General features: G+C 41.7%; 2 protein-coding genes across 3 annotated transcripts in view; one reads left to right on the top strand and one right to left on the bottom strand.

Annotated features, from left to right (window-relative positions):
• The first annotated feature begins 1,124 nt into the window (after positions 1-1,124).
• TSR2 (TSR2 ribosome maturation factor) lies at positions 1,125-13,459 on the top strand. The gene is made up of 6 exons (XM_007432865.4): positions 1,125-1,267; positions 4,458-4,589; positions 8,452-8,542; positions 9,085-9,176; positions 12,664-12,834; positions 13,264-13,459. The coding sequence occupies exons 2-6, from the start codon at positions 4,509-4,511 to the stop codon at positions 13,375-13,377; spliced, it is 549 nt and encodes a 182-aa protein (XP_007432927.1). The 5' UTR covers positions 1,125-1,267; positions 4,458-4,508; the 3' UTR covers positions 13,378-13,459.
• A 639-nt stretch (positions 13,460-14,098) lies between these two features.
• The window catches only part of FGD1 (FYVE, RhoGEF and PH domain containing 1), a 55,098-nt gene continuing 44,722 nt past the window's right edge, over positions 14,099-24,474 (bottom strand). Inside the window, exons 12-18 of one of the 2 annotated variants that reach the window (XM_007432864.3) lie at positions 22,921-23,000; positions 22,542-22,572; positions 21,590-21,679; positions 20,731-20,856; positions 18,660-18,818; positions 17,226-17,369; positions 14,099-16,609 (exon numbers count right to left, since the gene is read on the bottom strand). In XM_007432864.3, coding sequence (XP_007432926.1) covers positions 16,358-16,609; positions 17,226-17,369; positions 18,660-18,818; positions 20,731-20,856; positions 21,590-21,679; positions 22,542-22,572; positions 22,921-23,000 — 882 coding nt within the window. In that variant the 3' untranslated portion in view covers positions 14,099-16,357. The remainder of the gene's footprint in view (positions 16,610-17,225; positions 17,370-18,659; positions 18,819-20,730; positions 20,857-21,589; positions 21,680-22,541; positions 22,573-22,920; positions 23,001-24,474) is intronic. The other variant, XM_088137787.1, reaches the window with a different exon arrangement.

Genomic DNA, 24,474 nt, shown 5'->3' with positions numbered 1-24,474 from the left:
GTTGACATCAAATAATTTCAGGGTAAATTTGGGGCAGGGGTCTGCCCTAATGATATTTACCTAATACCACTGTAGGCACACACCCTTAGCCTATGGCCACTGATTATCAGAGTCATTTGTCTTTTGGCAGCAGGGCAGCACTTCCATTGTGCCAAAAGGTTGGATAGGATGGGAAGCATGGGGAAGTGGTTTTGCAGCCAGCACTTGGGGAGCGGGGGGGGGGGATGAGAAAGACCCAATTCTCTTTCTTCTTTCCCCTACTTCACCTGGTGAGAGAAATGGTGGAGGGGAGTAAAAAAAGTGAGATTGAGTATCTTCTTTCCCCCTTCTCTTGGGGGAATGAAGTGGCAGAGAATGATTTGTTCCCAGATTAGATAGCAGCACTTTAATATGGCCATGCGGAAAAGCCCCTAGTTAGCTTCCTCTCAGCTTTATGTCAGCAATAAAAGTAGTGAAGAATCATGTTTTCCTTTTGCTTGAGTAACTGGAAATCTGAACTCTTGGTTAGTCATGTACAAGCACTGTATATATAGATCGATCACAAAATACTATCTTCTATCTAGCCCTAATGTAGTAGTAGTTGTTCTTTCTGTATCATTTCTGCTTCATCCCAATTATTTTCCCCATGTGTATGACAGCCACTATGACAACCTATGATGTAGATTTGCTGTTCTGCTAGGCAAGGCCTAAAGTGGCCGATATTAAACTCAGGCAAGAAGTTCTCAGAATGACTTATTAATTTCTCAGCTTGATCTACCTCATAGGTTGGTTGATAGAATAAAGGAGTGAAAATTATATTGGTTTAAGGTTTCTCTAGAAAAGGCAGTTTAACCTTTTTCTTTCTTTCTTTCAAAAATATAGAGTCCTGCATTAAGATTTGGCGTTTCTTGGCCCATACGTGAATTACTTTTCCAAAGCGTTCTCATATTGAGCCGTCTCCATTTTAGATTACTAACCTTTACGGATAAATAATTCCCCCTCACTTTGAGATTTATGCTATTTCCAATCCCAGCTAACTCCCATAGAATCACACACCGCCGGGCGGGGCGGGGCGGGGCGGGGCGGGGCAGAGCAGGACAAACGCCGCGCGTCACGCGAAGCACAGCTCGCGCCAGAAACAAGGGAGGAATGAAGGGAAACGCCAGCGCGCGTGCGCGAATGCGTATAGCAACTCTCCCCCCTCGCTCCCCGTCGATTCGATTGTGCCTCGATAGAGCCTTCCGTCCAACTCCATTGGGCTTTGTGCGCGCAGAGCTTCTTGGGAATGGTAGTACCGTGTGTTTTACTTGCGCGGAGGAGCATACAGTGGTTGGAATTGAATATCAGCCATTTTGTTGGATTTGCTTAATTGAAAAAGAATGATTTACAGTACTGAAATCATTATATATTATCGACTGCCAAAATTAAACATGATGTAATACATACACGGCACTAAAAGAAATTATTAAAATTGTTGAAAGGATGAAATAGGTTACAATCTTACATACAGTGACTGAGCCTACCTCCTATTGAATTCAATTAGATTTATTTTCTCATAGACGATAGGTTCAAGATTGCATCATTTTAACTAGATATGCAGTATGAATCTGTACCCTGCTGGGTTCATGCATAGTTTTTTTTTCTTCATATAGAATACAAATATAAAAAGTATTTAAATAAATTAAGGTTTAAGTGTCTCGAAACTAGGAAAAATGCCTCTCCTGGATAACTAATAAGGCTAGGGCTACTGAATTCAGACCTGAGGCGGTTTTGAAGGAGCGATTCAGAGGGCAGGAAGGGGGTGTCATGTGACCAAAGATAATCAAGACCAGGGAAAATGTTAGGAAAAATTGTTAGGCTCTGAAGTCCCAGGATTTAATTCTTGTATGAAATAAAGTAGGAAGCACCAAAGCAAACTGGTTTTGTATCAAGCCTGATACTATTAATTGTTCTGTGTAAGTGTGCTTAGGATAATGGACAGGATTTTAAATTCATGTATTTTTCCCTTATCTAGTTCCCTTGGTTTTATTGAATACTCAGGACTGACTGGAAAATAAAGTACAGTACTTTATTACAGTTCACGTAGTAATAGTAATGGCTTTATGCCCGGGCCTGGGGCCCCAAGTATGTGAAGGGGCCCGTTTCATGATTGTGTCGATACCGACGGTTTTTAAAGATCTCTTGGCTGCATTTATATTATATTCATTTTTTGTACTGTTTTTAATGTTGATTGTTTTTATTGTTGTTAGCCGCCCAGAGTCACTGGTCTGAGATGGGCGGCTATATAAATTGAATAAATAAATAAATAAATAAATAATCCACACCATATTCCCACCAGTGGTCCTGTATCTTTAACAATGACAGGCTTTATATCACCACAGTGGTAGTGTGGAAATGCCCACATAATCATATACCATATGTATATGATTAAGCATATGATATTATGTTTGTGACCCATCTAATAATAGAGTTATTAGACCCTCTAATAATTCTACTTCAGCCTTTCACAACCTGGCTCACTCTATTTATGTTGGACCACAACTCCACTAATTTCCAGTTGCCATGGTGATTTGGAATGTGATAATAGTTATGGTCCAAATCCTCTACAAGGCATCCTCCTGTCCCTGAGGAATCCCTATAGGTTTTTTTCCCTCTTAATTGCACAGGGTAATCATATACATGTTTATTTAGAATTAATTCTGTAGAGTTCAGTGGAGCTTACTCCCAAACATGCATGGGATGATAGGTTTAGATTGCCCTCAGATACCCATTTTCTGGTATATCTGTACATTTCGTCTAGAAGCAGAGTTACAGTTTTCTGTAACTCCATCTAAAGTTGTCTGGATTTTTATACCCTGCATATGACATCTTTAGTTAACTCAGTGGTAGTTTACTCAATTCATCCCCTTTTCTGAACCATAAACCGACCAGATATGGAGAAGGTAATAGATTTGCATAACATACTTGGCTAAAATGTGGGTTGTTTGCTTATGTTTCAGCGTATTACATGAATCCAACTGTAATGTAATTAGATCAATTACATTAGTATAGTAGCAATCTTCCTCATCCCATTGTCTTCCAATTTGTTGTATTCTGGCTCCCATTATCCTCTGTCAGCATGACAGGAGTGTATTCTAGCATATCTGGAGGGCAATAGCTGCAATTTAAGTGTAATTAACTAATGCAGACTTTCACTATTCTAGTACTCTCCATGTTGAGATATGATGGGAGTTATAATCCAGTGTTAAATACAGTAGGTTCCAACGTATCTGGAGGGTGGCTATTAATCCACACTGAGCTACTAACCTCTCACAAGTGTTTTAATTATTGATTGCTATGCTGATAGCTAAAAGTATTACCATTCTCATTAACCGTTTTGGATGCAGCCTTCTTCATTTTCAGCATATTAAATATTTGTTAAAAAGTTTGTTTGCTTGTTTATTTATCATATTTATATAGCCGCCCATCTCACACAAAGTGACTCTGGGGAGCGTACAACAATTTAAAAAAATACATAAAAACAGTTACAAATAAAAAACTATAAAAGTTCCTAAGTTGTGTGTTTCAGAGTTATATGTTTTATCTGCTGTGTTGCCATGATGTGTTTGGCCAACTAAGCCCAATTATCTGTGCTTGCTTAATATGGAATTGCTTGCTGTGATTCCATAACTTAACCACAAGGGTAGGCACAACACTTTAGACTAAACTGTAGCATGTTGTTAGATGTACTGTGCAAACACAATCATTAAGGGAAAAAGAAATCAAAACTTGTATGTGCATTTGTTCAGGAATAAGTTTAACTAAAGTGAAGTCTGTGGCTAAGTTTGCATAGCATGCTAACCCATTGTTAACTACAACTGAACTAGTTTTAACAAAATTCACCCAGTTGCCTAAGTATGCTCATGTAACTGCATAGCTGCATAGCACATTAACATAGCCACCAACTAGCCAACCACATTTTATGTGATATGCAAAAATAATGTATGATTCTTACCCTTTCTAGTTTAAGGATGTAACCTCCATTTTATGTGATGTGCAAAAATAATGTATGATTCTTACTCCTTCTAGTTTAGGGATCTAACCTCCATTTCATTCCTTATTCGCTGTGTTTCCGAGTTTATGAAGACTCCCATTCATTCATTAACGAAGGACGTCAAGAAAGTTTCCAGGCTAAGAAACATGACTGTCAGCAAGACTTTAGTCCCTGATGCATCTATAGTATGCAAATATGTACAAACATTTTAAACCCTTCAGTTTAAACTGTTGGACATTGGATGAGTATTTAAGGAGAGAGAATTTGGCGCTTGAGTTCACTGAAGTCCCTAATGAAATACAGAAATGTCCTGTACGCGGAATATGAATAAACCGCCATGTACAAAGCAAGATTCGAGCTGTTTATTGCTGTCACTTCAGAAGAGAAACACCGAAGCTCTGGCTGACTCTGCAGGCGTTTATTTAGGTCTACTTTTCTCTTTTAGACGAGTTAATCGATTACTCTGGGATTGACTTCCCGCTGCCTACCGTTTGATATGGCGACGTCGAAGGAGGAGGCACGTGGCCTTTTCAGGCAGGGTGTGCAAGCGGTGTTGGACAGCTGGCCCGTGTTGCAGGTTAGGAGTCTTTCACGGTAGCGAGAAGAAGTGGGTGGACGGAGGGAGGGAGAGTGGGTTGAATGTGCTAAAAAGGGTAAACTGTATTTTTGAGCTGCAGGTATCTGAAAAGAGCAGGGAGTGTAGCAATAGGAAAAATAGAGAACAACTTGTTTGGAGACGTGACTTCGTTCTCCACCTCACCCCGACCTTGGTGCTGGTGGCACGCTCGCGCAAAAACAACAAAAAAGGGCACACATGGTTTCTTATTTTTGGTTTAGTGGATTATACCTACCAGTCAGTTGTGGTAGGCTATTACATCTGGCCTGCAAAACGCCGAACGGCCACTAGACGGCAGAAAGATAGAGAAACCTCTATTCCTTCGCTGCCGCCTAGTGATTGTCCGGATTTTTGCAGCCCAGATATGGTGGCCCTCAATTGTGATCTCTTAAAAATCATGGTTTACTGTGTTGTATGAACACTGGCCGATATGTTGAGATACGAAGTTTTGCAGGTGGGCGATTGATTTAATGGGTGTGTAATGAATTGGTAGATGAGATTGATTTTACATTGATTGTGTGTTTATTTAGTGAAATTGTGCATTGGGATCTTTTATATGCTTGCTAAAAACTAAGACTAATTCCAGATGTCAAGCTTAATTTGATTGATTAATTGATTATGTGCCATCAAGTCGTTTTCAACTCCTTGCAACCACATAGATTTTCTCCATGATGATCTACCCTTAACCTGGTTTTTCAGGACTTCCAACGTGCACTGATCGCCACTGTAACTGAATCCATCTGCCTTGCTGCTGGTCATCCTCTTCTCTTTCCTTCCACCTTTCCCAGCATTGGAGCTTTTTCCAGAAACAAGCTTAATTTCCTTTTTGCTTATTTGATGAATTGAAAAGTAACATCCATATGTATTTTTCTTTAGGGCTTTTTATTGCAAAAGATATAGTGTTAGTATATGTGGTTATGTTCCCCCAGCATCTGATTAACATATGTGTAGTTAGTTTATGGTTTACAGTGTCATGTGAACCTAAGCAGTTCAGTCTAGTTTAACCCTGGATAAGTATGTCCTTTGCAATTGCCTTATACTTGTCTTGCATACCCATTCTGACATGGTTTTCCTCCCACTTTTATTGTGTCAGTCCTGATTCCTAGCAACTACCTTGAAAAGTCCCTGCAATTTCCTTGGCAAGATTTTCAGAAGTGGTATGCTATTGCCTTCTTCTTAGGGCTGAGAGAGAGTGTGATTGGTCCAAAGTCACCCAGCTGGCTCCATGCCAAAGGCAGGACTAAAACTCATGCTCTCTCAGTTTCTAGCCTGGTGCCTTAATTACTACATCAAAGTGGCTCTCTTTTTCTTTTACCTCCCATTTGTTCCCTGTTTATTTCTGACATGTTGCTTCTGAGGCAGCATGTTAGGGGCTACTAGATCTGGGCTATAAACATCTTGACAACCATTAGATGGCAACCACCGCTCCTTGATTTTCATTACTACAACTTGCAAATCATCTGCATTTTCAGCTGTCAGAGTAGCATCATTAGGTTATTGATGTTTCTTCCTCCAGTCTCAAAGCCATGCTCATCTTCTTCCAATCCAGCTTCCTTGACCATATATTCTGCATATACTGTAGGTTGAATAGATAAGAGGAGAGTTGTCTCACATCTTATCAGCCTGGAGTCAGCCATGCTTCACACTGTGACTTCCTGACCTATGTATAGATTCTGCATGAGGACAATGAGATGTTCTGGGATTCCCATTTTTCTAAGCACATTCCATAGCTTGACATGGTCAACATAATTAAAGGCTTTTCTATAATCAATGGAGCACATATTGACTTCTTTTTGCTATTCTTTGGTTTTGTGTGCAGCAGCAATAACGGCTCTTGTTCTTCAGTCTTTTCTAAAACCAGCTTGAACATCTGGTATCTCCCTCTCCATGTATAATTCTATATCAATGATCCTAAATGCTGTTTTGCTAGTATATGAAATTAAGGATATTGTATGATAGTTGTACACTCTGTTAAGTCTCTTTTTTTCCTTAGTAGGAAACAGTATGACTGTCTGAAAGAGTTTAATTCCAGTCCATTTCAGTTTGCTAATGCCGTAGTTGATTCGTTTCATCTTTTACCGTGTTGAACTTTCCCATGTTCGTGCTTCTTATGTTCCATGTTCCCACCATAATTCTGTCTTTCAGCTTCAGATTTTTTCCTGCATGGCAACATCAACAACTAGACACCCCAGAGGCTTTAATCTAGCCACCTAATAATGCCATTAGTACTCCAAAAGATCTTCAGCTTTTTCTCAGTAGTGTGTTGAGTGCCATTTGACATGACAGAGCCATCATCTGGCATTCTGTTGTCAGTCACTTTATATTGTCTAGCCATGTAGTTTTCTAGATAAAATACAGGAGTGGTTTACCATTGCCTTTTTCTGTGCAGTATAAAATGATGCCTTTGCCCTCGTCATTAGAGTGAATGTCTGCCCCAGCATCTTCCTATATTGCTGCTGCCCAATATAGGTACCTGCTTGCTTTAGCTCGGATGAGCTTCATATTCCTGATGTAGACTCCCAATGTTTTTCCCTCGTTCTTCCCAGGAACAACACCTCACCCCACCCTATTGAAGCAGCACACCAGGACTTGAGAGGGGCATATTTTGATAGGCTAAAATATGGGTTGACTAGCTAATATGTTATGCCACGCAAACCCAGCCAGTCTGTTTATACAACAGTATTGAAAAATAAAGATTTAATTCTTCATGAATTAAACTGAGTAAATGAGAGAATATAATAACCCCATATACAAATACATTATTATAAGATACTATGTTGTCAAGACAGAAACCAGGAGAGAAACCAGGAGAGAGGAAGTAACTTTTCTGTTGAGGTGATGACAGTAAGATGTTAAATTATATTTATCCGTGGAATGAACTTAGAAGAAATTGTACCACCTCTCACCAAATAAACTTGGTTTCACCATAGTTATGTGAACTTTGTTCCAGTCTGGTCAAGAATAAGGAATGCATATTATTAGTTTATTTAACTAAATTAATAATGCCAATATACTCAAAAAGTGAACTCTCAACTTTAAAATACATCTAATACTTGGGTGCTTTTCACCTTTTAGATTTCCCTATTCTGTACATGTCTTAATATGCTATACAAATATGGCTCCTTGAATTGTAATGTTCAGACACTGAACCTCTGTAACAAGTGGCAAAGGGGCTAAGCACAGTACTAGAGGACACAGCTTGCGTGCAGCTAGCTGGTGAAGGGCAGTTAGATAGCATGCTCTACTTGATAAAATGAATTCACAAAACATCTGAACCCACCTCTCATACATAATGGAATTGGAAACTATAGTGATTTACTAAAATCAGACTGAGCATGACAGGACCAAAATGACAGTATAGACAGAAGGTAAAAAGCTGAATAAATTATGCTCCTTCCCTTTTAGGTGGACTGTCAAGCAAATGACACATACATGTTTGTATGTATCTATTTCACCTTTTATTTACAAAAAATTTTAAAAATGCTTCAAGATTATTGGAAGGATATGTGTGTTTTGGTAATGTCCTAGTTTACCTTACCAGTTGGCCCTCATTGAAACCCACATCGGGAGAAAAAGTGGCTTTTCCCTAATTCAGCTCCTGAAACCGAACAGGAATGTGAAGAACAATTTTGTTTTGTTATTAGAGCTCAGCCAAGGACTGAAAACACTATTTGAATAATGGTAGAGTATTATCAAACCAGTTCTGTCATGATTTAAATTATGCCTATCATCACCCCAAGCAGCTTTACAAAAGTTTGCCTCTTTGCTGCATAAGCTCCCAGTTACTGTTTATGAACATATCCTTGTCTTCTTCCAATTGCAGATTGCAGTTGAAAATGGCTTTGGAGGGGCATATAGCCAAGAGAAAGCTGAATGGATGGCGAGGGCTGTGGAACAATACTTTGAAAGCAATGGTGAGATAATGTCCTGTTGATTGAGATGGTAGATTGGGTGGGATATGGGTGGTCCATGATGTACCTAGAATTATGATGGTACAGTATTCTGATCTGTTACTTATTCATTGCTAATGACAGATGAAGAGCCTGATTCTTGTCCTATGTATGGCATAAAATGGTGGATCTTTAATTTCAAGTAGCCCTTAGGGGTTAGAACCCTCACTGCCATGGTGAACCTTCTAAAATGTAACAGACATTAAAAAACAGAGATAAAAGTCTTCATGTTTATTAGAGTTTCAAAACCATAAACTGGGACATCACTTTAAGGATAATTATGACCACCTAGTATCCCAGGATCAACATTGCTAGATTTAAATAGAGGCTCTGGGATCAGAGCTTAATGAGTACAGTTAAAAGGCCTGAAGCTGGCTTGTATGCTTTCTTTATGGAGAGTAGTTGAGACCTGGAGGGTTATGTTGGATGGAGCATAACTCCAGGCATCTATGAAAATTTCCTGTGCAATTCTGTGTTATTTGACTGTGTGTCCAACCTCTCTGCAGCTGACCTTGAACCAGAGGAGATGGAGGATCTCCTTGCTGAATTGATGAACAATGAATTTAACACTATAATAGAAGATGGAAGCTTGGCTCAGGTATTCACGTTAGTCTCTCACGGGAAGAAGAGTGCTGTCCTCCTGTCCTTTCCCCACACCTGCCAGTGCTCCTCTTGGATAATATGCAGTTGGAGGAGTTATATGGAGTTTTGATGGTCCCACACGCAGATCATCTCTCCGTCATTCTTTGTTTTGAAAGCTTTTAGACAGATCAAGAGCTTTTTCCACCACTAATTGGTGCACCTCCTGTTGAGGTGCTTCATAGAACTCCCTGTGAGTTGGGTTCTGTACATCACTGTACTGTTTAAGTCTTCAACAGGTGAGAAGGTTGCCCCATAACATTGTTTTATTGCAACTGAATATTGTTCCTTGCAAAACCAAACAAAAAGTAGTCTGCATTTGCCAGGGAGAAAAGCTATATTTGAATCTTTCTCCTGTGCATCTGTTTATCTCCAGGAAATGTTTTGTGCAGCTTGTTGTGGAGAAGGTGCTGCAGGGGGCACTCACTGTGCCTGTCCATGCCTCCTTAGGGAAGCTGTGCCTTTTCCAGTGCTTAAACAGCTATGTGGTTTCAGGAGAGTACATGTTGGAGTTAAGGTAACGGTGATAGAATGTGACAGCCTTGCTTATTTTTAAATACTAGCACCTGGATTCAACAACAAGATGCTTGCTTTAATATGGCCTATGCCATTTAACAGGGTTGCTAGTAAACATCTGTGTGAAACTACTGGGTGAGATAATTTCTCAATCTGTGCTGTCATCAGTCTCTTAGCAGTAACCAACTTTATTCCAATAGAAGAGAATATCTGTAGCTCAGGGTTGAACTGTGGAGCCTTTGGTGCTCCCTGAGCTTGGTTGTTTGCTTGCACACATTTCATTACCCAACTAGGAAACATCATCAGTACGAGTGTGGGGTTTGCTCCCTGTTTATATACAGTAGCTTGCCCTGCCAGTGTTGATGGGGGTGTGGTTTTCTCCTTGGGAGTTTCTTGATTAGGGTATTGTTTTCTGCTTGAGTTGCATTGTGTAACTTGCTGACCAAGCCACAATTAACTGGATGAGTGCCTCATGCTAAATCACACAGAACACAGTATCCTAATTAAACTAGTGCTAAGGATTTAAAATGGTTCTCACTTCTCCAGCTGACCAAATCACAAGCAACCATAGTGGGGCACTATTGCTCCATATGCTAAAGTATTGCACTTATGCAACTCGATCTGACTTTTTCTTCGTATCAGATTTATGAGCTAAGTGCTTGTAAAATGCTAGGTCATAGTTTTTACACTGTAGATGGCAGTACCCTAGAGAAGTGCAAGATTCTTAACAAATTCTTGCTGGATGCACGGAACACACTGAGCCAAATATTTGGCATAACATATTATATGAACCCAGCTATTATGGTTTGTGAACTATTTATGGTTTACTGTTATATTGGTTTATTGTATAGCTGGGGGGATGTGGAGGAAGAGAACCAGAGTTTATGTGAGCTTTTGAATCTTGAATTATATTTATCCTCTTTTGGACCATAATCTGTAAAGCTAATTATTTATGAAACTTTTATCTTGGATTGCTCAGAGGGAGGACAGAGTAAAAGAAATAGAAAGCTTTGCAAATGAGTGAAACCCCCGCAAATAAGCCTAGTTATGATACTGTATCATTGTACCTGAAGATTATACCAAAATGTGTATGTGTGGGCTTTAAACATTCCCTTTGGAGATTATAACTGAACATGAAGAAATTAGAAGGCTTTGAAGTTTGCTATATAAACTAGAGAATTTTCATCCAGAAATATTACAAAGAGAGAATTTCCAATTTCAAACTGTGCCTTTAAAGTAATAGCTGCCTCTTTGTAGCACTTCGGCAAGGACTTACTGAAATACATTTATAAACTGAACCGATGAAGGAAAGGCTCAGGCACTAAAACAGTGGTCCTCGCTAGAGATGGCTACAAACAAAAGGGGCTGTGCCCAGTAAGTGAAGATATTGATGTGCACATTAAATCTCAAAAACAATCAAGGATTGCTGCCTTTTCCCCAGAGGTGTAACCCCAATAAATTCTGGTGATCAGAGCAGTGACACAAAAGTAAACAGAAAGGAAAACAACATGCCGTGTGAATGGTCTTTTGGTCCTTACCACTCTTGGACAAATATGTATTACCAACATTGTAGATAAGAGGACCTCCAATGTTGGAAATATTATGAAAGAAATAGCTATTGCTGAGACAACTAAACTCCGAGACTACAAGCACATGGACAATAGTGTACTTGCGGTACAACCATGCACAATAAGAACTCTGTATAGCCATTGCAGTTTATTCAGTACACATTGTGAGACAGACAATGGCTTAGCATATTGTGTACATAGCCACTCACTGGCCATACATTGCTCTAAACCATAACATGATTTGTTATGGTTTGAAAAATGTGTTGCATTTTGGCTTACTCAGTAAACTGTGATTTATGTGTCTCATTTGTCTAGAAGGCGTTGATTTGGAGAAGGCCCAAGCTCAAAGCCATTCTCAGTTCCAGAATTGACTGTATTTGTCAACAATTATCTGGGGGGGGGCTGTGGGGAGGCAAGCTGGAATGAGAAAAAGGGAGGATGAGATAACAGTGTTTTAAGTGTTTATATTTTGAATATTTTGTGATATATTTAATGCTGATGTGACTTGCTAAAAAGCCTTAACTGTAAAAATAGCTTTAAAACTCCAGATGTTCCTCTGGCTCTGAAGGATTAAAGTCAGCCATTACTTGGAAGGTTATTTTAACCAATCTGGCTTTGTACAGTATGCTTGCCTAAAATGTGATTGACTAGTTTGTGGCTCAGTGAGTTGGATGAATTCAGCCAGCATGGCTAGTTATTGGTACAGGGAGGTATGTGAACCCAAGCCATTGGATTAAATTCAGTAAACCTTGGCTTAAACTATTGTGTAAATATAGCCTGAGAAGCGGTTGCCACATTCTACATATGAAGTTGGATCTATGGGTATGTGAAGACCAACAATTCCATAGTGTGGGTTGTTGGTTTTGGCTTAGCATTGTGGTTGAATTAAGCCACTGTTGTGGTCAGAAAGCCATGGCTTGGTACCACATGTGAACCCATTCTATATTTTTAGCGTTTGGAGCATCTTCTTTAACTAACATACCTCTTGGATGTTGATCAGTTAATGGCAGTAATTTTAGCCAAACATCCTTGTAAGTCCATTACTACTGAAGAATAGTATAACTAGTCATAATCTATCCAATAGCTTTGCATATCTAGCCTCTTATGCTGAAAGAATTGGGAGACACCAGCTCCTGGCATGGAAAGAAGAGAACTAGAAGCAGCTGCTTTTAAGCCATAAACCTTTTCTTCATGGGGAGGGATGCTGGTCAAAGCCTTTATCTACTAAGCAGCATTTCTGATCATGCAGCAGTGTTCAGAGTTGGTGAGGCAAGGGGTGAGATGGCAGATGGGACCAGTTTGTGGGGTAGTTATTGGCTCCTCCAAGGTAATGAGAGATCTCTCTCTCTTCCCACGCTGTAGGTAAGCCAGCAGCTGTGCCTGTTCTTCAGACAGGGCTATCAAGGAGATGTTGCAGCAATGCGTGATGCCATTATCCAACTGGCCCAGAAGAAACAAGAGGCTAGGAGGGCAGTTGCCAAATCTCAGCCAGCTGCAGAAAGCAGCAGTGAGGAAGAAGAAACCGAAGAAGAGGTATTGCAAAGACTTCTGAGAATTAAGACTGAGCTCATAGAGCAGTCTGCATACAAAGTGACTTTGTAAATCTGAATGAAGTCTGAAGGCTTTGGTGTATGTTCTGTGTCTATTTGTCATAGGAGAATTAGAAACTGATACTGAATTCAGCCAATTCTTAAAATTGTGTTGATTATTGTGGGATGATGGCAGTTTAATCTGCCTGGATTAGGCTTCTGTGCAGCTGGTATCGTAAGAACTATCTGCTTGATACTGAAAATTAACAACTAGATTTTAAGATAAATTCTGCAGTTATATTAGCCACTACGTGTTTGTTTTGAATTAGCCAGCTGTGTCAATAGGTGGGAGCCAATTATGGTTTATTCAAGACACCATGGAAAACAAACCATGAGCTTGATCATCTTTGTTCTCTGTTTCTTCCTCTTCCAGGCCATGGACTGCAGTGCTGGTTCCACCATGAATGGATCACAAAGCAACCCTTCTCCGCTGTCAGGTACAACTACTGAAGATGGTTGGACATTGGTGAGGAAGAAAAAGAAATGAAGAAAAAAAATATGATGACAGACCTGAACAGATACAGTAGTGAACTCTTACGCTGCCAAGGCTTGGACATTTCTATAGGAAGCATGATAGACTTCCGTATAAGCCTGGGCACGTTGGAAGCACTTTGTTGACTGTACCTTCGCTCCTGACTTAACAGAGGCTGAATGGAATCCAGTTGGGTGGTATAAAACCTTTTTAATCTTTGAAGTTGCTTCCCCTTCAAGAAATGGAGTATATTCTTTTGCCTCAGTGACCTTCCTGGGCTTTGAAATAAACATTGAACAACAATGTAGGTTCTTTGACAGAGAAAGTCCTCCTGCTGTGCCCTGTTCATCTGTCATTTAGTTCAAGTCATTGGAAAGGAGGTAACTATTTCCTTTCCTTTCAGAAGACAAAATCTAGCCACCCCCCACTGTACAAAGAAAGGACTGCATCCACGCTTATTGAAAGAAAAAGAAGAATATAACAGAAAAAAATCCTGTATTTAAAAAAAAAGAACAATGAAAATCAAAACACAACAATGGAACAAAAAAGTAAAATGGACAATACACAAATCATGGTGGTAGGACACAGGAAGTTTTGGTCAATAAAAGCTTCCCTTCCCTAACCTTTGCAGTGGCCAGCCACTATACAAGAGCAACAATAAAATATTATTTTGGTAAGATTTTGTATATCCCTTAATACTGAGGCCTTTTTTTTAATATAAAAGTTACATGCACTAGTTCTATACCACAGGAGGGCGAAGATAAAGAATACGATGAGTACCAACAGCAACACCAGGAAACCTACGTAAAATAAGGCAAGGATTTGTTTTTTGTTTAAATCCCACATACACACAAAATCTCCACTCATTTTGTGTGTGGAAACAGTACCAGCAAAAAAGGGAGGAAGGGAGAGCGATACCTCAGGGGACTTTAAGAACCTCCAAGATAGTCCAACAAGGTTCAAGAGTTCTGAAATGTTGGCCATTTTAAGTGCATTGTATCAAGGAGAGGAAGCGCCTGCATTTGGTTACAGGGGAAGAAGGGTACTTTATCTATTATTGTAATAACCACGCTTTGTATAGAATCTCATGCACGAATATCCTGTTACCTAGCCCGGGAGTGGCCCATTCTAAGCCAGCTGGGAACTTCACATTATTTGCCAGTGGAATGCCTATCAGGGACAATATCTTCCTGGATATTTGATGCTGGAGACTGGCTGTTAAAAACAGCATAAAATGTTTCTGAAATTGCAAATCAACCTATCTCTTATTAATACTTTAATATTTTTCTTTCTTGAGCAGTGTTATCAAAATCAGCATCATATAAGCAGGTCTGTGAGCTCAATCTGGCTATTGAGAAAGGTTCCTTTTGCTTATAGAGTTTGTGTTAATGGGAAAATTAATAGACTGCACTAGCACTGTATTCTAATGTTCACGAATCTTAAGCTAGGACCTTGGCAATCTTTCAGTAATTTGGCCCTGGTCCTTATTCCCTGTCCCTTAAAGAATTCTAAGGCTAAATATAGATATTCTTGGCTGTTCCCCAACCTTTCCCATGGGCCACCTGAATGGAATTTGTTAATAAGTTTGAGAACCTCTTTCTGGACCTTGCTTTGACCCAAGAAATCTAATCTCCCCATCCCCATTGAGAGTTCAAGAGCCACTGGGGGTACGATGGCACAGACATGTTAAATAAGTTGGGGTGAAATGCTGACACTGAAATGAATGATATTTGAAGTATCTGGACTTTCAAATTGGAATACAAACCCTTAGTTGTATTCCAATTCAATGTATATAGTCTTGGTCTCTAGTGTCAGACAACAGGCTGTTCACTGTAGAAAATTTCTCCCCCAGTATGTCTATGCTCCTTGCTCCTCAGAAAGATGACATTTTCCAGCTGCTGTTTTAGATTAGTAGGTGACATATGACCCTCCAGAGGTTGCAGAACTCTCAACTTCCATCAGCCCTTGCCAATGTGGCCAAGTGGTTTAAAAAAAAAAAAAAGATAGGAGATGCACTCCAACAACACACAAAAGGCCACAAATGTTCACCTGATGATCCATTAACGTTAGCTAACTATGGTTCTCTTTTGCCATTCTATTTAATTGGAAAAAAAGGCCCAATCACAAACTAGAAGAGTGGGTGTTACCCAAATTGTATCTGCAGAGCTCTAGAGCTTCAAAGTTCAGCAGGCCTGAAGTCAGTCTTAGGATTCCACAAAATGATAAAAGAAAATTAAATAAGGGGATATAACCAACTCATCAAATCTTGTGATGAGGGAGAACCTATCCTTAAGAGAGAAGCCTGCCTCTTGTAAAAAGGTAAAGACAGTCCTTTTTTTTCCTTCTCCCAACCCAACCCAATCTAGATTTATTCCCATTTGGCACAAAAATCAAGACTGGTAGAAAGGCTTCAAGTTGTAATGGAAGATTGCCTACCTGAAGCAGGCTGAAACATCCTACCTAATCTCAAACAGAGATGGGGAGTAAGAGGAATAAGTTAACAAACAAGGCAAAACAGATGCTTGAGAAAGGACACTCCCCCATTTTTGCCTTCCCAAATCACTGCAGTTCAGTAAGTGCTAAATAAGCAGTGGGGGATTGGAAGAACAGATCTTGGTCCAAGAGTTAAAGGAAGGGGGAAGCACGTTCTTAGAAGAAATCACCTCAAATCAGTTTCTCCATGCATAAAAGAACGTGAAAGGAACAAAGTTGGAGGGGGGTGTGAGTTACTGCATGCTATGGTGTGGGGAGAACTGGCCTGGAGCAAAGCTCAGTGCATGTGCTTTATCCCTATGGCTGGGGCATGGCAGAGAACACCGTGGCTGAGGACAAGTCAGATGGCCTATGGCAGATGCTGACCAAAAGAACTGTGAGAAAGTGCTAGAGAGAGAGAGAGAGGAAGAAGAAAAATAGTTTCAAGTATACTGGTCAGGGAATAGTGAGCAAGGTCCCCATGTGGGCAGAGTCAGTTTTTCCCAGTTCCTCAGGCCCATGCCTAGGTTCTCTCTGCTTCTGTATCCTCATCAGCCTCCAGAATTGAAGGCGGACTCTTCGCTTCTTCTCCGCGGCCTGCCCTGCTCAACACTTCCATCCACCGCTGCCGCAGCTCCTCAGTCTCAGGGCTGAAATACCAGCACAGGTGGCTCTGGCTGATCCGGAAGGCGTGGCGTCGGTCCACCCGTTCGCTGGGCTCAGGAAGGTTTACTTCAAACCCAATCAGAGGCATTGAGCGCTGAGCTTTCACATCCTGTAGGATGACAGAGCGGGAGGCACGTTGAGAGGTTACAAACAGCCCTGAACTGACCCGGTGAGCCAAGATCAATTGCCCTGCTGGCTTAGTCTTCTCTTTTCCCAAAGAGATTCACGCCCAATCGAGCATTCATATCAGATGAGCCCGCTGCCTTTTGACAGCTGATTTTTATCTTTGGGGAGAGGGCGACCTCTAAGTCAGGAGAAGGCACTTTGTGGCTTGCATGCAGCCCTCCGTTCCTTCAGAGCGCTATTATTCAACAGCCTTTCGGACCCATGATTCCAAGAGGCAAGAGTTAAATAAGCAATTAGCTAAATATTCCATCCTTACCACACTTCTCCAACTGAACTCCCCCGAAAGATAAAAATGATAGCACTATGTCACTGTCGTGCCCTTTGTGGCTACTAAAACAAAAACGAAGAAGGAAGGAAGAAAGTGCAGCCCTTGGCTAGAAAATGTTGCCCACCTGCACCTTAACATGTGAACCGGAGTCTCACTCTAAACCCTGGGGTGGGGTTGCCATTCTCACACAAAAGGAGGTTTGTTACTGTCTTCCAGGTTAAGGTAAGGAACCAAAAGCAGATGGTAGAGGAGAAGGGGGGCACTGCCATACCTGCGGGGCTCCGTAGATGTATAACACCAGAGGTTCATTTTCAGGGATGACAAACCAGCCTTTGTGCCAAGCCTTCCCTCCTTTCTCCATGTAGTGCAAGAAACTGCAGATCACACTGTTCTCTGCCACCACAGAAGCTTGTTTCTGCAGCAAGGCCAGAAAGGTTAAGTGTTACCCACCGAGATCTGCAGCTCATGTGCTACACCACAAATGAGACATAAAATCTAGTGATTAGAATATAGATGGGGAATCTGTGTCTCCTCCTCCTCCTCCTCCTGCTCCTGCTCATCTGCTGCTGCTGCTGCTGCTGCTGCTTAGTTACAGCTCCCAGTATCCCATAGTTTTGACCACGTTGGTGGGGCTTCTGGGAGTTGTAGTTCAGCAATGCCAGGAAGTCATAGGTTCCTCACCAATTGGCTTGGATGCTGGACTAAGACTGAGATAAGCAAGGTTCAGATTACATTCAGCCACAGATCTTATAGGGAGATATTAACCTAATCCACCAGATACATAGATACAGTACAGAGAGAGAGACCAGCATTTTCAAAACAGCTTAATGCAATCAAGTAGTGTTTCTCTAAATATAGAAATGGCTTATATCTGTTCTAATAGGTCAGCCAAAGGCAAAATATATTTCTAAAATAACACGCATAAGTTTCTAATTGGAAAAAGAGTAAGAAGAAAAAAAGCTAAGAAGAAGCAGGCAAATGGAAGAGAAAATGAGGGACGGGAAGGGAAGGAATTTCAGAGGGAGAGACTCTGTAAGATTTCCTCAAGTTCTCTCAACTCTGTAGCCTTTGCTCCTGTTAGAGCTCTTCATACAAAACAAAGTTCAAGGTTAGTCTCTGGAATCTCTCAAAAACATCTCAAGCAGCAGAGACAGAAAAACGTTCAACGAGTTATCACTAACTGAATAGGTGGCATCAGTGCTTGGGCCAGATCTGAAATGACCTTCGCATTTTGAATTTGAAGGACTATTAATTTAATCAGGAAAATTTCCCAAAAAATACAATCTAATAACATACTATTTGGCTTTTCTGTATTTCCACAAGCCTGATAACCAGCATACATCTTCCCTTTTCATTCACTAATAAGCAAATATGTTTGCTCTCCGTTTCAGGGTGCAACATTTTATGGTAGTACAGTTACGTGGAAAAGTATGGGTGCTCTTTCGGATCTTCTGAATTCCTATGTACCTTTGCCAATGCAGGTTATTAGAGCTCCATGAGGATCCCACAGACATTGTATTCTTAATGGGGAAATGGGGCAGGGAACACAAAGCCAAATAAAAGCTTGCATAAAAAGCTGCAAGAAATAGATTTAAAGAAAGAAAACTCCCTCCAGAAGTGTCCTGTCAACAAATCCAGCAGGTAGCCTTGAAGAAAATGCTTTGCTGCCCGCAAAGACAGCCTTAGATATAAGTACTACTCTTACCTCCAGAATGGATTTCCGGCGTTGGGGCGTGTTGGGGTGCGGCGCAGGGCTGGCAGGGGAGCCATGAAGCGTGGTGTAGCAGTCAGTGCAGACACGGTTTGGCCGGTTGTTGTCATACACCAAGCGGGCCCGGAACTCTGAGCACTTTCCACAGACAACCTGCAGGAGACAACCTGCATCAGTGGTGGTAGGCGCCCAAGGTTGTTTAGAGGATGTTTTAGGGCTCTTCCACACTGCACCGTTCAAATGCTCCTCTCCCCCATGCTCAAGCAGGCTTGCGAGAATGGATTTCAATCTGTCCTTCAACCTTGGAACAATGCTGGAGAGCAGATCTCTCCAGACAGTGGTTAAGATGGCTACTTAAGGCCAACTGGTGAATTCCCCAGCTGCTTCTTCCCTGTTACCATGTACCAGGACAACAGTTGGATCAGTCTTCTGGATGCGTTGCCTTCTACAGGTCTTAATGGGAGATTTACCATAGTCTCTCAGCCTAAAACAACTTGGCCTTGTGCAAAGGTGCTATTGAGACCATCTGCTATTTGCCCCGATTATCAGAGCAGTCAACAAACCCGTTTCTCCTTTACTGACACCATTTGTAGGACAAAATGAAAGTTTTCTTACTGTCTTCCTTCTGTCAGATAAGAAAACTCAGATCATGTACAATGTTGCCATATTCTGTATGGCAGCAATGAAGATCAACAGATGGGGCAAATACATTATACTTTTTTACTGACAAGGTGTGATGGAATGGTGTTATGAAGGCCACGCTCAGGGAGATAAGCATTTCCTTAGCCCCCAGCAGGAGCATGGGAAGTTTAAGAAGATGAGACTGGCACCACCCTAAGGAATTCACGGTGTTGTGGCTGGCTGGCTTGGGAACTTAGGTTCAGTCTGGAGAGATTTCTGTCTTGAGGTGGAAGCTAATAAACGCAACAGAACTGTATTTGCACTGTCTCGTGGAGTTCTTTGGGCTGAACCTGACACAAGTTATTGTTTTAATCTGTGGTCAATCTTTTAAAATTTAAATTTATTGTCCTTTTTCTGTACTGATTACTTACTGAATGAACGTTTTCTACTTAATTTCCTTGCAGTGAGCGGTCTTTGGAGATCTCTGTTTGTGCTTTTATAGATCTACTGCCCTATGCTGAGTATTTGACACTTTCGAACAGATCCATCCCACATAACCAGCAGCCCTTCCCCAAGACCACTGGAAGCATCTAATCCCAGGGGCAGGGATGTACCAGGAAATCCACTCAACACAGAAGAGAGATCCATCCACCGTTGTTCTGGTACACTGACTGACCCAGAGGAGACACACATTCAGCAGTGCACCTGGAAGATAGCTAGCTCTATTATTGGGAGGTGTCTACAGTACTTTCATTTTGGTATTTTAGGTGTTTGTTAGGTTGTTTCTATTGTAAATGTTATGTTGCATATCACTAGGAGTCTGCTAGAACTGTGGCAGTATGAATGAAGGAATGTTGGAGGGCCCTCTCTGGAAAGTAGACAAAATGTAGAGAGCTGCCTGCTCCTCCTTTTTTCTGCTCCCTTGGTTTAAGCAGGTGAACAAGTGTCAAAGGCGACAAGTGGCAGGGCCTGGAGGCTCCAGGGAATGAGGAAGGAGCAAGGCAATGCCTCATGCTTTATGTTATCACAGAAGGACAGAGCACTGGACAAGTTGCAAACAGTCGCAGCCCTCAGAATTCTCCAAATTTACTAGTTTTGTTTAAGAACTCCAGATAACATTTGTACCAATCCTCTCTTCAATTTTACTCCACACTAACTATCCTGTAAGGTAGCTTGGGCTATGAGATAGTGGCTGGACCTAAGTCTCCTGTCCAATTCCTGAAGTGCCACACCACCCTGGAGCTCACATCTCTGAGCAGACAAATCAGACAGAAAGGCTTCGCGGTCAGTTCTAAAAAACACGCATCCCAGGAGACGAGACCGAGGTGGCTCTTATTAGCACGGCTTAATGCAAAAGTGATGGCTGTACTTTGCCTCTCTCCATAGAGGAAACTGGGAGGAAGGGATTGGGGTGGAGAAGGGATATGAAGTGAAAGACACTCACGTGGCCACAGGCCCGGCAATGATGTCTCCGTTTGGTGAGAGCGTTGAAGGGCTCTTTACACTGCATACACAGAGTCACCTCTTTTTCCCGGATTGGTGTGGGCGCCCTTCGGCCCAACTCACAACCCTGCAGTGTGGGACAGGGGCGGAGGGGGAGGAATCAGATTAATACAAACCTATGCATGCTAAGACTTTATATTTCAATACTCAGACACAGTTAATATTATATTTAAAGTTACAAAGTGGGGAGGGGGGGACAATGGCAAATGTAACATTGGCTCAGAGAGTAGTCCAAACTCTCAGGGAACTTTAATTTAAAACAACAACCACCCTGAAGTTTATAGTAACAGCACAAATATGACTGAAAGAATGATAGAGACAATGCTTGGTAAAATTTCATACTCTAGAGCACTGTTTCCCAACCTTGGGAATTTCCAGATGTTTAGACTTCAACTCCCAGAATTCCCCAGCCAGCGTGGCCATTGAAGAAAACTCTGAGTTGAAGTCCACACACCTGAAAGTTGCCAAGGCTGGGAAAAACTCCCAGAGGAATAACCAAGAAATGTCAGAACTAGTTATGCAAAATTAAGAGAAATCCTGCTAATCAGCAGGAAGGTACACGGATTACACAATTCCATTTTTATTTTCACACAATTCTAACGAGCTGCTGCAGCTTTTTGCCTTTTAATTTATGTACTGGCTACAGCCAATCCTACAAATATCCCTCAGCTGGGGCACCCCGATATATACCTTAACATGTTGCATCAGTAAATTTTTGCTTATCTCACCAGAAATGCGGGTGCATAGCCATTCTCTCTTTCACTCTCGTTCTCCCTGACACACACACAACTGTGACTCACTGGTGAATTAGGCGGCGTTTCATCTTCGCTGGCAAGCTGCTTGAACATTTCCAGCGTCTGTTCATGTTTCTGGATTGTAGCCTGTATTGCCTGATAGATTTAATGATTTATCTTTGATTACAAAATGGAAGCGGAAGAGAAAGAGCAGAACTGGGAAAGAAAACAACCCCAGCCCTTTCCAGTGAAGCAAGAGAGGAAACTAGGTTTAAGGAGTCTCTATATACACAGTCCTCTACAGTCCCACATTCTGTCTGGCACACCACGGTATATGGTGAAAGCAGCAACAGCTCTTCCACCTCTCCCGCCCAATTTCTCTTCCTCCTTTACTTTTGGCCTCTTGTTCTTCCTGTTGTGAAAGGATACAGACATAGGTGCAGGTGCAAAGGTCTGTCACATACTTAGTAAGATGCATGGCAATGCTCAAGAGATCTTCGTGCGTGCCTGCCCAATGCCCTGGATCTGCACCGCTTGAAGGCAGAGCAGTCTGTACAGTGCCAACACAGACCTTCAAGAAACTGATTTGAGACAGGATTACCCCACCCCACATTTTGATCAAAGATCCCTCCAGATCTCTGCTGGGCCTAAGAAAGCCATCCGCTCTAAGATAGCCTCGATCCATGTTTCTCAACCTCAGCAATTTTAAGATGCATGGAGTTCAACTCCCAGAATTTCTGAGCCAGCATGCTGGCTGAGGAATTCTGGGAGTTGAAGTCCACGCATCTTAAAGTTGCTGAAATTGAGAAATGCATATCTAGAATGATACCCAGTCCTCTGCTAATTAAGGGAAATCTCTTTCCCTCCCCTTCTTCTAAACTTAAAAGGCATGGATTTGGACTTTGCAAGGGAGGTGATATAGTTGTAACAATATCTGGACTCTTCCTTTGTTTCTTTACTGGTCCATACCAATACAGTAACGTATAGTTTGGGCAGCAGGTGAAAAATACGAAATTACCTGGATCCAGTCTCGCTTCTCTTCTTCAGTCCTAAAAGAGAAAGACACAAGGAATTCTATTGGGATAGCTGCAGTACAACATTGTTCATCTCAAAGAGGAGTAGTGGGATGGGTACGTTTGTATACGTTGCAGTATGTTGATGGGAGGATTGACCAATTAGCCTGATTTGGGATGTGATGGTGGAGGAAGAACAAAGAGAACTGAGATGTAGGAATAATGGGATTCCAAATCCCACTAGTCCCAAATAATGGGACTAATGGGAGCCAAAGGAAAAGGAAAAGAGGACCACTGAGCCAACAAAGATGAGTTGCCCAATGGAGGGCAATTCATTTACCTTTGAGAAAAGGAAATATGAGAGACTAGGTTTTCCATCTGTACCTGGCCTGAAGCTCTAGGGATCGCTGCTTCCCTGATACAAGGAAGGTCCGAGGCACATTGAGGCTGCTGGTCTCTTTTAACTACAAAGAAGGAAAGAGGCACAAGATTAGTTCATACAGGCAAGCTTGACCTTTCCTCAACTGTCTTGCCAAGGGCAGCTCCCATGCCTAAATGAATATTAGAAGTTAGGACAACTAACTTTTAAATCTTGTGTCCATGCTTTGGAAAAATGGTTCCCACAATCACCATCAGTGTATTTACTTAAAATATTTATTTCTCACTCATTTATTTGCCATTCTATCCTATTTTTCCTCTAAGGAACTTGGAGCAATATACCTCAGTTGCCTTTAGTCTCGTAAAAGCAACTTTGTGAGAAAGCTTAAGTTGAAAGGTAGAGAGTGACCAGGTTCTCCATGGAGCCCTATGGTTGAGTAGGGACTTGAGGCTCTGTTTTCAGTCCAGCACTTTAACCATTACACCACACTTGCTGCCTTGACTAATCCATCATATTTTAAAAACCATTCAGATTTTCTTCAAATACTGATTTAGAATATAGTTTCATTATTTGACTTTAAAATAAAAATGTACCCAAGTTATTCTGTCCCATTTTGTATATTATTTTGTGTTTTATTACTATTTAATAATCCAGTCCTAATTTTTTTTAGAGGCAATTTGAAAACTTCCATTATCTCAAACAAATGCATTCAAATGGAGCTGGATAACACAGCGAGAAATGAAATAATGATCATGCAGGCACTAACAATAAATATAGCCTCATACTCACAGCCTGCGAACCATAGCATGAAGACATCTAACTAATTGTGTTTGTAGGCCATGCCCTTGTGATGTCACCTTAGTCTCACCCTTAGCCCAGCATGGAACAGCATACAGATTCAGCTGTTCCCCATTAGAAGTGATGTCTCTTCTCTTTTCCCAGCACAATCCTGCCATCCAAACAAGGTACAATGCCTTCCCAGAGATTCTGGTGATGATGCGGTGGGGGGCTCAGTTCTGACAAGCACCTAGGAGCCACCCAGGCTCTTTCAATCCAGGCTCTCCTCTTGTACCGAAGAACCATCTCTCCCCTCTTCTCCTGGCAGACCTGGCAGCAGCCCCCTAAGTGACCAGGGTTGAGAGGGATGGCAAGAGAAGTGGGGGGAAGGGGCGGCAGGGGACAAGCAGCTCTTCAATCTCACAAAGGTGACTGTGGGGTTAGAGAACTGGTGGTCACCTCCCACTCTGCTTCTCCTGCCATTCCACCAACCTTGACAGCAGGAAGTAGGGTGAGATATGTTCTGCCTGGAAAAGCAGTTGATCACCTGCTTTCCTGGTCAGAATCAGGCACTTCACCATTTGATCCACAGAGGATAGGTAGGCAGCTTTAGTGCAGGCATTCTGTCCAGGAAAGCAGGGGATGCTCCCCAGCTTTATGGTGCAGAACCCAATCCCCCTGTGGATCAGGCACTGCTTTTCGGGACAAAACCCATTCCATCCCCATGTGGATCAGGTGCTGCAGCATTAAACCTGCCCACCACCTCCTGCAGAGGGGCTGGG

Source organism: Python bivittatus, unplaced genomic scaffold (assembly GCF_059951505.1).
Source record: "Python bivittatus isolate LINGU-HERP-01145 unplaced genomic scaffold, Pbiv_v1 ctg000220_np1212, whole genome shotgun sequence".
Lineage (NCBI taxonomy): Eukaryota > Metazoa > Chordata > Lepidosauria > Squamata > Pythonidae > Python > Python bivittatus.
The sequence above is the reverse complement of the archived record's forward strand: the minus strand, read 5'-3'. Positions and strand labels throughout refer to the sequence as shown.